This window comes from Prionailurus viverrinus, chromosome D3 (assembly GCF_022837055.1).
Source record: "Prionailurus viverrinus isolate Anna chromosome D3, UM_Priviv_1.0, whole genome shotgun sequence".
Taxonomy (NCBI): domain Eukaryota; kingdom Metazoa; phylum Chordata; class Mammalia; order Carnivora; family Felidae; genus Prionailurus; species Prionailurus viverrinus.
Genome location: NC_062572.1, coordinates 38,376,873 through 38,393,709, shown reverse-complemented (window position 1 = coordinate 38,393,709; position 16,837 = coordinate 38,376,873). Strand labels below are relative to the sequence as shown.

Here is a 16,837-nt window from a genome sequence, read left to right as displayed (position 1 = left end):
AGAGGGTTAAAACCAATTTGATGACAAGGTACCTGGAGCACAGCTCCCGGGAGAAGGAGCCTGCCCTGATTTAATAGAACCTTCCAGACCAACCCGATGCAATTGCTTTCAAGGGCTGGGTGGGAAGCGGGTCTTCTGGGTGAAGCACTTACCTCCCTTAGCAGGTGGTCTGTTTGTTCTGCAACATCTTCAAGCTGATCTTCTGCCAGGTCCTTACGTGTATTTTCTTTTAATAAAGCTTCCTAAAAAGGACAAAATAAACAAATTGCTGGTTCTTAGTCCAGAGGGTCTATAGTGAGTGGAAAAGAAATTTAAACATTGCTTTCTTTTTTTCTATTTTTTTTTTTTTGGAGAATATTTTCACCTTTCAAAAACATTTTCTTTTCCATTTCAGGAGAAATAATGTGAAAAACATCTCTGAGAGTTCCCTAACCTTTCTTTATGGCCATTATGTCTATAGAGAGAAGACGAGCAGATGGGTGAAGCAGCCAGATTCACAAACACACGCCTAGGCTTTTATCTAAAAACACAGCATTCAGGAATGACAATCCTTTTCATTACCACATGACACAATAAATTGACTATCTCAAACTCTAACGTGTAGGTTTTAAGCAAAATTAAGAACTGCACTTTTTCCAATTAGAATTAAAAATGCTACTGGGGCGCCTGGGTGGCTCAGTCGGTTGAGCATCCGGCTTCGGCTCAGGTCATGATCTCACGGTCCGTGAGTTCGAGCCCCACGTCGGGCTCTGTGCTGACAGCTCAGAGCCTGGAGCCTGTTTCGGATTCTCCCTCTCTCTCTGACCCTCCCCCGTTCATGCTCTGTCTCTCTCTGTCTCAAAAATAAATGTTAGAAGAAAATTTAGAATTAAAAATGCTACAGTAGCAAGCTGTCCACTAAGCCAATTTCTTAATTTCCCGTTCCTTTTTTTGACCCAGATCCTGTCTGACTAATCATAAAACTATGATTTACTCCCAGAGATGTTTAGATACCTTCTGGGGAAGAGAAACTTTTGTGCCCCACAAACCCAGTTAAGAATAATACACTTACTTTGGGCTCTGTGCTGATGGCTCAGAGCCTGGAGCCTGCTTCGCATTCTGTGTCTCTGCCCCTCCCCCACTCACACTCTGTCTCTCTCTCTCAAAAATAAAATAAAAAACTTTAAAAAAATTTCAAAAAAAAGAATAATACATTTACAGAAAACAGTTGATCATCAGCATATTCCAGCATTAAAGAAGATACATCTAGGTTTATTTCCTGTATTTGTATCAGGACAGCTGCTTTCAAATATCCAAAGGTCTGTCATAAAGAGGAGCAAGGGGACTTGTCTTCTCCCAAAAGGCAGAAGGACCATGGGGGAGGAATTTTTATGGAGGCATTTATGGAACGAGTCAAACAATTTATTATTTATTTATTTATTTTTAATTAAAAACATTTTTTTAATGTTTATTTTTGCGAGAGACCCAGAGTACGAGCAGGGGAACGGCAGAGAGAGAGGGAGACACAGAATCCGAAGCAGACTCCAGGCTCTGAGTTGTTAGCACAGAGCCTGACGCGGGGCTCAAACTTTTGGACCGCGAGATCATGACCTGAGCCCAAGTAGGACACTTAACCGAGTGAGCCACCCAGGCGCCCCACAAGTCAAACAATTCACAGTGGTCCCACAGGGGAACAGGTTAGCGTGTGGATGATGAAGTCCCTGATCACACTGTAGGAAGCCTAGATGCCAGGAGTGAGACTCCCACACTGATGAGGCAGACAGACAGAAGGACAGAATACTGTCCCCACCGACTCTCCCATCTCTCAGTGACATAGGTTTTCTATCCATCTCCGTATTCCCAGTACCTACCCGGAGATATTTCGTTGTATTTTCCAGGTTTGACAAAATTCCAGATGGGACAGGGATAACGCCAGTGAGGTTCACGGAAAGGATGGCGTCCCCAATATTATCTAAGTCATTTAGCAGCACACCCACACATTCATCATCACAAGCTAGAAGAAAAAGAAAGTTGAAGTTGAGGCACAGCCGTCTGCACGTTTTCTCGTGGATCTGCACGAGCCATTCTGCAGTAATGACATCCACGGGCAGAGGACATTCCCCCTTCCGCCTGTGTGATGGGAGGGAAGCAAGAAGTGCTGAGCCCCTATTCTCAGGCGATGCCTTTAAGCCTCAAATCAGATCGGTGACTCCCCTGGGGTCACACAGAAAGGAACAACTGATGCCCAGCGTGGATCCCAGGCGGGGCGCGTGTTTCCTTCTACTGCTCCAAACTTCAGAGTGCATTTGCTTGTCTTTGACTTGGACCGATGGCAATGAATGCCAAATGTATTTCCTTTCGGAGTCCATCTGTCATTTCCTCAGATAGCTCGCAGACACGCCTACTTTATCCTTGCAGGTGCCATAACAGGGAAACATTGGAGAGAGAGAGAAAAATCTTTAAAGGTTTAGAGGAAGAAAATACCCACAAACACAATCGCTTTCCAGCAGAATGTGCCTCGGTTCACATTCCTCGCATCGGAGCCCTGTGGCGCCTGGCCTGCAGACACACTGCCCGGACCTGCGGTCACAGTCACCGTGGACAGAGCCACTGGGGCTGCAGTCACACCGCTGGCAAGTGCCACCCAGCGCTCGAGGGTTCCCGTGATAGCCTGAGGAGCACCTGCAGAGAAGTACACACAGTAGTTTCAACAGCAGCAAGTTGGTATATTACACCAACTCTTGTTCAAGGATAGCGGTCATTTCTGCCAAATAAAATACAAAGAACGTGGGCCCATTTGCCTCATTCTACGTTTTACGTAGATGCTGTTTTGGAATAGTAATAAGGTCCCGTATCAGTCATGCCCATCCAAACTGATAACACCTCCCAAATCCCGTTAGTAAATACGCCCTGTACACATCAACGGGGCAGACGCACCTAGCGATTTCCGCATGGTAACCAGCCCCCCCGGGTACCTTTCGCAGTACTGTCCTTCGTAGCCCAGAATGCAGGCATCACAGCGGAAATCGTGATCACCTTCCAAGACACAAGTGGGACTAAAACTAGAAGAAAAAACATAGTTTTTTGAATTCTTAGATCCACGGCTTCAAATCTGCCTATGGCACTTATTCACAAGTCTTAGGATACTCCATACTGCTCTGAAAGTTAAGTGATTACACCAGACAGACCACCTTTTTAGGGCTTAAAATCTACTGGGGGCAAAAAGAAGGGAAACAAACATGTGACCAACACTATCGCATGCATCTGTCACATCCAAAAGATATTCCTCGCACACCCAGCCAGTGACAATCGTGTGGGCGCAGAGGCCAAGAATTGACAGATTACAACGAATCTGTACGATCACACACATTACAGCAAATTAGTCACCGAACAAGAAAGCTTTCCAGGCAAAAAGGGTCTTGTTCTGAGGGTGAAGGGCATTATCACCTGGCTTATTAGATGGAAAGGGGACTGGAGAGAGCTGTGCAAGACCCTGAGCAAGCACGGGAAGATGCAGCCTGACAGGTGCCCGGTGACGGTAATTGACTGGAAAGGCAGCAAGGAGGAAAAGCAGGGCAAGGTCTGCACATGGGGGAGGGCGCCATCTGAAAATAAATGAACCCGAAGTAGGGAGCCATGTGATGGGCCATTAGAAGCAAAATGACAGAGCCATTCAAAATTTAATAATCCTCTCAGATCTTCTCAGGGATTTCAGCTTTTGGCTCCTTCCTTTCCACGACCCCTGCCTCCACATTTTCAATTATCCATGCTCCTTGCGCCACCTACAGGCCAAGATGGGTACTTGCAACCCACTGGAAAAAAACCTCTGGGGTAGCCTGTGTTTTTGACCTGTGGGAGTTTCCGGAATGAGTGACAGGGTTCAGGGTCAGCCCCATTTCAGTTCGGACTTGTTTTTCCTCCCTAAAGACTAAAGGAACAGACTCAATGGAAACAAGATATAAGCAAAGTAAAGCATGTCTCTGAGGGTCTCTCAGATGCAGAGCTCACAGAGATGTTCACACCCTGTCTCTTACTACTGTGCACCTTGGGGGTGGTTAGGACCTTTTTAGATTGAAGAAGTAAAATATTCAAAAGTACGCAAATGTGCAAACTAGAAGGAGCTAGTTTGGATACGGAAAGAGCTATCCATATGTATATGGATACACACGTAGATACGAATTTTTTCCAAAATACCATATTATACATTGTTACATAGATTTTTTAAATATTTTTTTTAATGTTTATTTGTTTTTGAGAGAGACAGAGAGACAGAGCATGAGCAGGGGAGGGGCAGAGAAACAGGGAGACACAGAATCTGAAGCAGGCGCCAGGCTCTGAGCTGTCACCCCAGAGTCCCATATGGGGCTCAAACTCACAAACCGTGGGATCATGACCTGAGCCGAAGTCAGATGCTTAACCGCCTGAGCCACCCAGGCGCCCCCAGTTACATAGTTTAATTGCTCGTTTTTCCAACTCAGTACCTACAGATATACCTTATTCTTTTCTCAGTGTTTGTACACTATTTCGCTGTAGGTGTGCGCCACGATATATAAAAATCAGCTCCCCGTAAGTAGATATTTCAGTTTCCCCTGTGATTGCTTGTGAGTATAAGCAATGCCAAAATATATCCATCTTTGCACACATATGCAAATATTTCTACAGCTCTGATTACAGAAGTAGAATTAATGAGTTAAAATTTATATACATTTTAACCCAAAAAGTTTAATAGTAATAACTATATGCATGGTGGTTTAGAAGGGACGCTAACAGCACCTCTCATTTGTTACTCACCGTCAAGCCTCACTTACTTGGGGACAATAAAAGAAGATGCAAGCAACGATTAAAAAAGAAAACTTCATTTTAGCCTACCAAAAGTTGGTATTCAATCTATACATGTTCAATGCCTTGTCAAACATTCTAAGCAATGATGAAATGTTATTTATGAATTACAATTTCATACAAACCAAAGAGGTCTCATAGATATTCCAATTTCCACGTAAAACCTCTGGTTCTTTTTTGTGTTCAGATAACTCCAATATGAGCATCACGAGTTCAGGCAGAAGCTAGCCTCAGTCTCATTACTAAGGAGCATTTCTGCATTTCATCATTTCACCAGCATATACAGATTCTAACCGCCCCCCCCCCTTACATTAAACAGGAATGGAATTCTTCATATCGACATTCATAAAATTAATAACAATTCATCTCCAGGTACGCTGGATACAGAGGCTGGAGGCTATAATTATTCTTCAGAAAATAAAACCTGTGGCACAAAAACAGACACTCAGATCAATGGAACAGAATAGAAAACCCAGAAATGGACCCACAAACATATGGCCAACTAATCTTTGACAAAGCAGGGAAGAATATCCAATGGAATAAAGACAGTTTCTTCAGTAAATGGTTCTGGGGAAACTGGACAGCGACATGCAGAAGAATGAACCTGGACCACTTTCTTCCACCATACACAAAAATAAACTCAAAATGGATAAGAGACCTAAATGTAAGACAGGAAGCCATGAAAATCCTCAAGGAGAAAGCAGGCAAAAACCTCTTTGATCTTGGCCGCAGCAACTTCTTATTTAACGCGTCTCCAGAGGCAAGGGAAACAAAAGCAAAAATGAACTATTGGGACCTCATCAAAATAAAAAGCTCTGCACAGTGAAGGAAACAATCAGCAAAACCAAAAGGCAACCGAAAGAATAGGAGAAGATATTTGCAAATGACATATCAGATAAAGGGTTAGTATCCAAAATCTATAAAGAACTTATCAAACTCAACACCCAAAAAACAAATAATCCAGTGAAGAAATGAGCAAAAGACATGAACAGACACTTCTCCAAAGAAGACATCCAGATGGCCAACCGACACATGAAAAAATGCTCCACTTCACTCATCACCAGGGAAATACAAATCAAAACCACAATGAGATACCAACTCACACATGTCAGAATGGCTAAGAGATGCTGGCGACAAGAGATGCTGGCGAGGATGTGGAGAAAGAGGATCTCTTTTGCACCTGGTGGGAATGCAAGCTGGTGCAGCCACTCCGGAAAACAATATGGAGGTTCCTCAAAAACTAAAAATAGAACTACCCTACGACCCAGCAATTGCACTACTAGGTATTTATCCAAGGGATACAGGTGTGCTGTTTCAAAGGGGCACATGCACCCCCATGTTTATGGCAGCACTATCAACAATAGCCAAAGTATGGAAAGAGCCCAAATGTCCATCGACGGATGAATGGATAAAGCAGATGTGGTAAAAGAAAAAAAAAATACACACACACACACACACACACACACACACAATGGAGTATTACTCAGCAATCAAAAAGATTGAAATCTTGCCATTTGCAACTACGTGGATGGAACAACAGGGTATTATGATAAGTGAAATTAGTCAGAGAAAGACAAACATCATGTCTTCACTCATATGAGGACTTTAAGACACAGAACAGATGAACATAAGGGAGGAGAAGCAGAAAAATATAAAAACAGGGAGGGGGACAAAACATAAGAGACTCTTAAATATGGAGAACAAACTGAGGGTTACTGGAGGGGTTGTGGGGGGGGGATGGGCTAAATGGGGAAGGGGCATTAAGGAATCTACTCCTGAAATCATTGTTGCACTAGATGCTAGCTAACTTGGATGTAAGTTAAAAAAAAGTAAATTGAAAAATAAATAAATAAAATAAACAATAAAACTGAAAGTATTTTCTTTCGTGGGTTCCATTTTAACACCCTGATACCAACACAGATACTTTGCTTTTGGAAAGATTCTCTTCAAATGTGTAATAATGAACACTTTCTCTTAAAATCAGCCTTTCTCAACACACAGAGAGTATTAGTTAAAAGCCTGGAAACCAAGGCCGAGAATGGAAGCAGCCCCAGCTTCCGGGCACAGTTGTGGGGGCTCACCTGGCAGGGTGGCTGCGAGGACAGGCGCACACAGAGCAGTCGCTGGCTGAGCCAGTCACCTTCCCGAAGTACCCAGGAGCACACAAGTCACAGTGGTCACCAGTGGTGCTATGGCTGCAGTTCTGGAGCCCCGCGTTCCAAAAGGAGAGGAAAATCATGGGGTGATTGTTAGAAATCATCCTTACCTGGTGACACCTAAGTAAGCCACTGTCAGGTATTATTATTATTATTATTATTATTATTATCATTATTATTGAGAGGAAGAGCATTTTTCATCATATATTTTTTTAATATTTATTTTTATTTATTTCGAGAGAGACAGACAGACAGGGGGGAAGAGGGGGGCAGAAAGAGAGGGAGAGAGCAGGCTCCACGATGTCAGCACAGAGCCCAACCCCACAAACCGTGAGATCTAACCTGAGTTGAAATCAAGAGTCAGATGCTTAACCGACTGAGCCACCCAGGTGCCCCTCTTCATAGGTTTTAAATCCTGGAAATACTGCCAGCTCTGGCCTGTATTTGTCATAATGAATATAGCCTAGGAATTATTAATATATCCTTCTTATAGAAAATACACACACATACAATATGTATGCATACACATGGCTTCTAGAAGCCACCAACTTTCAGGTCCTTAAAATGTGGATCTAGGGACACCTGGGTGGCTCAGTCGGTTGAGCGTCCAGCTTCGGCTCAGGTCATGATCTCGCAGTCTGTGAGTTCGAGCCCCGTGTCGGGCTCTGTGCTCACAGCTCACAGCCTGGAGCCTGCTACCGATTCTGTGTCCCCTCCCCCCTCTGCCCCCGCCCCCACTCATGCTCTGTCTCTCTGTCTCAGAAATAAACATTAAAAAAAAATTTTTTTTAAAACATGGATCTAAAATATATACTAACTCAAAAAAAAAAAAACATCTGAAGCACACTGGTTTTACACATAGTTGGGGTTCACTGATCACAGGTGAGGGGCTGAAAGAACAGAAGTAAAGAGACGATTTAGGAAACGGGGAAGAGACTGCTGAGCTTTAATTTTTTTTTTAATGTTTATTTATTTATTTTTGAGACAGAGAGAGACAGAGCATGAACAGGGGAGGGTCAGAGAGAGAGGGAGACACAGAATCTGAAAGAGGCTCCGGGCTCCGAGCTGTCAGCACAGAGCCCAATGCGGGGCTCAAACCCATGGACCGCGAGATCATGACCCGGGCCGAAGTCGGACGCTCAACCGACTGAGCCACCCAGGCGCCCCAACATTTCTTTAATGTTCATTTATTTCTGAGAGACAGACAGAAACAGAGCATGAGTGAGGGAGGGGCAAAGAGAGAGGGAGACACGGAATCGGAAGCAGGTCACAGGCTCTGAGCTGGCAGCACAAACCCCAATGCGGGGCTCAAACTCACCAACTGCAAGATCATGACCGGAGCTGAAGTCAGACGCTTAACCAACTGAGCCACCCAGGTGCCCCAAAACTGCTGAGCTTTAGAGCGCCACCAGGAGATTCTCCCAACAAGCAATTCATTTCTAGTTAAATTTTATGTCACCATTTCGATGACACGACTTATGATCCTGCCATTAAAATAGTTTTTGAAGCTACAAGAGAAAATAATTGTTGACATCCATTTGCAAGGTGAAATCTGCTTTGGCCAGTTCGATCACTGTCCGCCCAGGCCCTGGGCACTGGCTTCCGTGTGGGGTGTAGGGACAGAAAGACAAGATGCGGAACACTGGCAAACAGAAGCAGACTTTCTTCTTGGCAGCCAGAGAGGATATACAAGGACACCTTTTGAGACCTTTGAAACGCTATTTTTGAAATCCTTTTGATTAAAAAATATGCCAGTATTTTCTGTTTTAAAATTACATTCTTATTCCACCTGGTGAAAGTAGATTTTACTGGGATCCCCCAGGCCCCTAAAAGCACTATCTCTTTAGGAGGAAAATTGGTTGGGGCGCCTGGGTGGCGCAGTCGGTTAGGCGTCCGACTTCAGCCAGGTCACGATCTCGCGGTCCGTGAGTTCGAGCCCTGCGTCGGGCTCTGGGCTCTGGGCTGATGGCTCGGAGCCTGGAGCCTGTTTCCGATTCTGTGTCTCCCTCTCTCTCTGCCCCTCCCCCGTTCATGCTCTGTCTCTCTCTGTCCCAAAAATAAATAAAAAACGTTGAAAAAAAATTTAAAAAAAAAAAGTAAAATTTGCAACCTCGCTCTTAAAAAGAACACGTGTTAAGTACTTGTTTTAATGATACACAATATAAATCTGATGAACAATAAATAGATGATGAACAAGTATCGATCCGATTTTCTGGTTTTCATTGCTGACACCAACTCCAGCATTTAAAAACTTCCCAAATCCACAACGGATCGTGAGCTTCCTGGTTTCCAAGGTCCTAGAGAGCTGAAGACAAGCTGCCCCCAAGAGTGGCTGGGAAGTGAGAACCTGTTCATGTCAACCGATCTGGAGGATGAGTCACGTGCTTTGGAAACTGCACAGACAAGGCTGGTCAGTTTTTCAACGGTAAAAGCGTTAAGGGTTATCTCCTGGAAGGGAGTCCCCAAGGAAAGGAATTCCCAGGATAGCTTGGTGTTCCTCAGTCTCCCCACCCCTTTCCAGGTCACATGTCTGACCAATCATTTTTAGGATACTTTCGAAGTCCCAGTGACATGAAGAGGGGGGACACTATATGCTGAGTGACTAAATCAGATCCAAAATGGTCTGGATGCCCACCTACGTAATAATCCACAGTTAGTGCTTAAAAGAGATTTTGTCAACTAGAAGTGCACTGTTGCACTAAACCACAAAAGAGACCTCACAAGATGAAGACTGAAGAGCAAAGATAAGGCCCCAAGTTCAAAGAGCAAGGACTTGGGTGTTAAACATGTGGACAGAGTGTAAGCATCTTAAGTCAGCTCAGCAGAGGCAGCAGTGACCAGACTGGCAAAACCCACAGGCTGCCTTCATGGGACAGCTAAAGTCAGAGAGAGAGATGCCCCACCCATACCTGGAGAAAAGGTGCTGGGCTGTGGGCATGATACTTTAACCTCAGGATGGGGAATGGACTCAACCATTCCACAGATACATCAGGCATATAAACGAAGGATATTTGACCAGGAGGACTGGAGATTCAGGGCCTTTGATATGTGAAAGAGGAAGGTAATGTTTTACAAGTTATGTCTTAAAACATTGCCATCTTTCATGAACAGATTTGAACTACTGGTTTGTCTCAATGGCTCCAAAGATTAAAAGTGCACCAAACGGGTAGACAAGCCAGGGCACTAAATTCCAGGAATAATCAGGGCTGCCCAAAGATGAGCTGAGCTCCCCATTGCTGGTGGTGGGTAAACATACATTAAACAACTGCGTGGTGTGAATAGTGTAGTTCAGACCTAAGTCATCTTGGAGCATACGTATCCACTGTTGTGGACTGCAAAATTTAATGAACAAATCCAGGTGTGAGCTCTTATGGGTTCCAGGTAACATATGGCAAACGTTTCCTCCCAGAGCGGGGAACTGTCCAAAAGCTATCGGTCTTTATTGATACTGGTGACACTCTTCACCACAATCTTTCCTGGATTGGGTTAAGCAGGCTGTATTCTTCCTTGGGTACAAATCAACCGGTCATTTGCTCAACTTTATTCTGGTGAATTTGGGCCAGGAAAGGCAGGGTAATAATTTAATGCCCTAAGAGTGCCTAATCTTGTTAAAATAGTTAGCTGTACCAAGGAAAGATACAGCATGAAAGAACTGATCAACTTTAAAAAAAAAAAAAACTTTTTTTAATGTTTACTTTTTTTTGAGAGAGAGACAGAGGGAGTGGGGGAGGGGCAGAGAGAGAGAGGGAGACACGGACCCCGAAGCAGGCTCCGGGCTCCAAGCTGTCAGCACAGAGCCCCACGTGGGGCTCGAACTCACGAACCACGTGTCCATGAGACCTTTGTCCCCATGACTGGCCAAGGGACCTTCCCCGCTAATTGCGTCTCTATTTAAGTTGCCTGAAATCAATCCTCCTTAAATCCTTAAATGAGATTTTCTCATTGTCTCGATTAGGACCTTACTTTTGCCTGGAGCATGAGCTGATTAAAGTGAATAAATTTTTTTTAATAGTGTTGCAGCTATTTGCATCTTCTAAGTCCATTTAACCTGGTAGAACTGGAACAATTCTTTAATTCCACATATATAACGAAGTCAGCAAAGGTTAATAGATACCTTTTTAATTGAGGAAAACCCTGCTGCGCCTCAGCATCAAAATTCACCTGCACACTGCGACAGTTCAGCAGCGCGTCTAGTGCAAATGACCTTTACAGGCCACATACGAAAAAATGCTTCCAAACAGAAGACAGGTCTAGAGTGGCTGCAGGTCGGCTGGGAGCCCCCTGTCCCAATTTCCCTGTCCTGTTCCTTGTGATTGAGCCACACCTGGGACCTTGACGGCTTCAGGTATGTCTTTCTCGGGGGGCGGGGGGGGGGGCAGCTCATTTCCTGTCAATGAGTTATTTTACCCGAGGTAAGTTAGTCTTGGCGCCATTTATACGAGTAACCCATGTTTCTCCAAGAATTATTATTTTAAAAATGAGATTTCCAGAGCGGGGAAAAGAACATCAGGTTATTCTACGCTATCAATAAGGCCTTGTCAGCTTAAGCGAAATCACAGACACAAGAGTTTGTCCTCAGCAAGGCCTCAAGACTTCCATCTGCCCCATGTGTTCCTTTTCGGTGACCAGAATTCTCCTTAGGTTTCCGGGACCGATCTTGGTCTAGGCTGTTAAAAAGAGAACCACGGGCCCAAAATGGCACCACTTAGGCCAAGACGCCACACTGGACCTAATACCTAGCCTGACTGCAGCTTCAGTCTCCCCCAGAAATGTATTTAACCAGTCAGTCGGGAATTTTCTCATCAGCACCAGTGAGGTACCCTGTCATGTAGGCCCTTCTCTATCCCCAAAAAGGAAGAGGAGGTGACCCACCTAATCAGACTCCCTGCCCTCCACCCAGTGGAAAGTGACCTTGCCTCTGGAGCAATCCTTTCTTTTCTTCTTTTTTTTTTTTTTAATTTTTTTTTTTTATTCAACGTTTATTTATTTTTGGGACAGAGAGAGACAGAGCATGAACGGGGGAGGGGCAGAGAGAGAGGGAGACACAGAATCGGAAACAGGCTCCAGGCTCTGAGCCATCAGCCCAAAGCCCGACGCGGGGCTCAAACTCACAGACCGCGAGATCGTGACATGGCTGAAGTCGGACGCTTAACCGACTGCGCCACCCAGGCGCCCCTCTTTTTGATAATAACTTCCTTGCCCCACCCTCCCTCCTAAAAAATTTCTATTTTGTATAACTCCTTGGAGCTCCCCTCTACTCAACAGATGGGATTGCCCCTCCAATTCATGAATCCCTCAGTAAAGCCAGTTAGATCCTCAACTTCTGAATTTTGAATTTTGTGTGTTTTAGAAACAAGGGAAAGGTATCTCAGAACCAAACGCATACGAAGACATCCAAGAAATTAAGTATTATTAATTTTTTTTTAAATTGATCTTTGAAAGAGAGAGAGACAGAGCATGAGCAGGGGAGGGGCAGAGAGAGAGGAAGACACAGAATCCGAAACAGGCTCCAGGCTCTGAGCTGTCAGCACAGAGCCCGACGTGGGGCTGGAACCCACAAACTGCAGAATCATGACCTGAGCTGAAGTCAGATGCTTAACCAACTGAGCCACCCAGGCACCCCGAAAATAAGTTTTTTTAAAAAAAAATTGCGAGGAGAGAAATAAATTTGCGATATTGGCATTAACTTATTTTAAAACCTCCAGGTGACCCTCCCAGTTCTAGGACACAAAGGTCTCGTCTACTTTCACCATAACCACCAGTACTGCAAGTACATGTAACTAATTCCCCAGTTGGTACCCACACACAAATTCACAGAACTAAAACTTACACAAGACTTCGCACTGACAGGATCAGACCTCTTAGCCTTTTGGAAGGAAATTTATGTGGAATTTACACTAAATATAAGCTCCCTCTAAACCAAGATCTTTATAGGACTCTGGACCAGAAATTCAAAGACTTGGTGCCTCCTCTAATCACCCACACAAACACACGTACCAGGCACTTCCCAGTTTCGGGGTCACAGGCATCGCTGTGGTTGTTGCAATTGCAGGGCACACAAGGAGCGAGCAGAGGGCGGGGTCCTCGGCCACCACCTTGCGGCAGCTCCCCTCTGTGGTAACCAGGTGCGCAGTCCTGAGCGGATGCAAAAGGAAATGAACATGATTACACAATGGGTGAAGGACTTCTAGCGACTCTGACACCAATCCCACCTCTGAGCCCCAGCTCTGATCAGTACATTCTGTGGCCAGTTCTTTGTGTGGGTTTGTTTTTCCCCCACACCAAGGAACGTTTGGACACCAGCTGGGTGTCTGACAATTTAATTCTCACACTGCCTACCTGGAGATAGCATCAGATCTCACAGGCTAAGGGCTCAGTTCTGGAAGTCTGCCCCTCCCCCCCACTACAGATGCCAATCACAAATCCAGGCTGTCACCTGTGTTTCTGACAACCAGCTATAGATTGGAGGCTCCAACAACTCCCTCCTGGAGTTTAATTAATTTGCCAGAGTGGAGCTCAGAACTAGATCACTGGTTTATTATAAAACAATGTAACTCAGAAATAACCAGATGGGAGAGATGCAGAGGGCATGATACGGGGAAGGGGCTTGGAGCTGCCATGCCCTCTCCTGGCTCACCAAGCATTCACAAACTAGGAAGCTCTCTGAACTCTATCCTTTTTTTTTTTTTTTTTATGTTTATTTATTTTTGAGAGAGAGAGTGAGCAAAAGACAGAGTATGAGCTGGGGAGAGGCAGAGAGAGATGGAGAGAGAATCCGCAGCAGCTCCAGGCTCTGGGCTGTCAGCACAGAGCCCGACGTGAGGCTCAAATCCATGAGCCATGAGATCATGACCTGAGCCAAAGTCAGACGCTTAACGGACTGAGCCACCCAGCACCTCTATCCTTCTGGGTTTTTATGGAGTCTTCCTTACATAGGCAGGATTGAGAAAATCACTGGCCCCTGGAAACTGATTCAACCTCTAGTCCCTCCCCTCTCCCCTGAGGTCTGGGGGTAAGACTGTAAGTCCTCCAACCACATGGCGGGTTCTTCTGGTGACCAGCCTCCATCCTTACATGATCTAGGAGCTTTCCAAAAGTCACCTCATTAACATAACAAAAGACACATTTACAGATCTCATCACTTAGGAAATTCCAAGCATTTAAGAACTCTGTGCTAGGAATAGGGGATAAAGACCAAATACATCTGTCTTCTGATAAATTACAGTATCACAACTTGACTAAACATTTCTCCAAAGATGATACAATGGCTAATAAGCACCTGGAAAGACGCTCAACCTCACCCATCATTAGGAAACTGCAAATCAAAACCACAATGAGATACTACCTCACACCCACCAGGAGAACTACCATCAAAAAACCAGAAAATAATCAGAGTTGTCAAGGATGCGGAAAAAGTGGAACGCTTGTGCACTGTGAGTGGGAATATAAAATGACGCAGTGCTGTGGAAAACAGTATGGCAGCTCCTCAAAAAAGTTACAAACAGAATTACCACATGACCGAGCAATTCTACTTTTGGGTATAAACCCCAAAGAACTGAAATCAGGGTCTTGGAGAGATACATGTAGCCATATTCACGGCAGCATTATTCACAACAGGCAAAACGGTCAACGCAGTAGCCATCAGGCTAGCCAGTCATAAATGAGAAATACTGCAGGATTCCATTTAAATCAAGGACCTAGTGCGGTCAAATTCAGAGACAAGAAAGGTGATTGCCAGGCTGTGGGCAGGGAGACTGGGGAGTTCCCGTATAATGGGTACAGAGTTTTAGGTCTGCAAGTTGAAGAATCCTGGAGGTTGGTTGTACAGCGTGAATGCACTTAATACTACTGAACAATACCCTTAAAAATGTTTAAGACAGTAAAATTTGTGTATGCGTATTTAACCATAATTAAATTTTTTTAAAGAGAAAAAGTATACAATACATACAAATTCTGATCATCACTTGGAGTTGTATCAAGCAGATTTCCACTCAGAACCAGGTAGTGGGTTTTAGGCACCGTCTCCCTAACTGACAGAAGGACCCAGCTGTGTACCTGACAGGAGAACCCAGCCGTGCCAGGAGGACAGAGACACTTCTCTAAACGGGATGCCGCCTTCTGTCCCGGCCGCAACTTGTCCGCCTTTTTGCCAACCTCCATGGAAATATTTGAGATTCTGTGAAACCATGAAGTGTGAGAGGGGACATTAATATTTAAAAAGACGCTTTCTAGAGACCTAGCACATTACCTAATGAATTTGCTCATGTATTAAATCAGAGCTTTCCTGCCGGTTTGGGAGTAGCTCCTACACGATTATAAAGGGAATGTGTAAAAGCCCATCATTACTGTCATTACACGGTGAAGGTCCCCAGCCAACATTTTAGACCTTACAAACAAGGTTCCAGAAAGCACACCCAGAACTAGAAGGAGTAGTTTGGCCATAACTGAGCAGCTTTCTTTATGGGATAAGCACTAACTGAGCAGGTGACAGCATTCTTGATGTTATTACAAAGAAACGTCATTTCAGTTCAAGGGCAGAACAGAAGATGACAGAACTGTTTTGTTTTCTTTATATTTCATCCTTAGCTAAGATTTCACCATTATGTACTCGCATTTTATATCCACATTAATTGGAGGATGGATAATCTAGGTCATTTCCCACACATTTCAGAATATTAATATTTAACAAAGTTTTGGTGAGGAACACAAATATATCTAGACTAATAAATATAGGAAGTAATAAGGGTGAATCAAATCTCTTCAGTTTGGTTTCAAATTAAAACTATCTGTTTTTCATTCTAGAAGATTCCAAGTACCTGCTTTGCTGTAATCCCTGACCATAAGATGCTTTGATGAGGATGTACTCAATGTTGCTAAGAACAGACATAAAATCGGAGCGTGTGACAGGTTTTTCAGAAACAGAGTTAAAATATCTCCAAAAATTCTGTGGGGGAGAAACACAACTCAATTACATTCAGGTTACACATCCTCAGGGGCTTGTGAACTTAGTAATTCTCTGGTCAATTTCTCCGGAAGTGAGCCCCGTCCTGCGCAGGAGAGCGAACATAACGGAGGCAGCTCTGCGGTCACCTCCCAGGCGGCAGGGACGCCAGCCTCATTTGTCAGCAGACAGGTGTCACCTACGGCAGGTGAACAGTGAACCTCCACCAGTGAACAGTGAACAGACCTCCACCAGGCAAGTGGACACGCACCTGCCAGGTCCAAGCAAGTCCAGAGACTTCACGCCATTACATCCACTCAGATGGAGACATGGGTATCACGATGGAGGATTTAGGGTGCAATCTGCACCAAGGTAACACAAACCTAGTATACAGTTCTTGAGAACATGAAACTTGGATTGTTTTCACAAATCTTACCAAACCCGCTGGGATTTTAATCTCCAGGTCTTCTGGCTCTCGTATTGGCAGCTTGTCATTCCACTGCCCCCAGAGCTAAATTCACACCCTTAAGGGACATATGCGAAAAGGGGACACCGTCACCTCTTTCATTCCCACTTCTTGGTCTTGTCGCACGCCATTCTCCGGGGCTGGCACATCCACGTAGATGACTTGCTTTCTGGTCCGGCCTCCTTTGATGAGCACTTGGGGTTCAAGGTTGAAGGTGCCCATGCCATTGGAAGAATAGAAGGCCACGCTGTACTTCAGTCTGCCACCATAGGCCAGGAGCTGTGGGACAGGAAATGGCTTACACCTCTCATGTGCGCTGGTTTAAAGCTTTCACCACAAGCCTGCTGCCACTTGAAAGAAATCGCGCATCACACGGGTGGGATAGGTTGTCTGGAACTTCCTTCCTTTTAATTCTACCTAATTATGGATTATTACGTTGACTCAGGCTATGGTTTT

At 44.6% G+C, this 16,837-nt stretch overlaps 1 protein-coding gene across 3 annotated transcripts in view; it reads right to left on the bottom strand.

The window, feature by feature from the left end:
• Positions 1-16,837, bottom strand: part of LAMA1 (laminin subunit alpha 1) — a 168,541-nt gene that overhangs the window by 49,499 nt on the left and 102,205 nt on the right. For all 3 annotated transcript variants that reach the window (XM_047827002.1, XM_047827005.1, XM_047827004.1), the window contains exons 26-34: positions 16,475-16,660; positions 15,791-15,918; positions 15,030-15,150; positions 12,972-13,109; positions 6,900-7,021; positions 2,955-3,041; positions 2,468-2,661; positions 1,851-1,993; positions 153-242 (exon numbers count right to left, since the gene is read on the bottom strand). In XM_047827002.1, the coding sequence (XP_047682958.1) occupies positions 153-242; positions 1,851-1,993; positions 2,468-2,661; positions 2,955-3,041; positions 6,900-7,021; positions 12,972-13,109; positions 15,030-15,150; positions 15,791-15,918; positions 16,475-16,660 (1,209 nt within the window). The remainder of the gene's footprint in view (positions 1-152; positions 243-1,850; positions 1,994-2,467; positions 2,662-2,954; positions 3,042-6,899; positions 7,022-12,971; positions 13,110-15,029; positions 15,151-15,790; positions 15,919-16,474; positions 16,661-16,837) is intronic.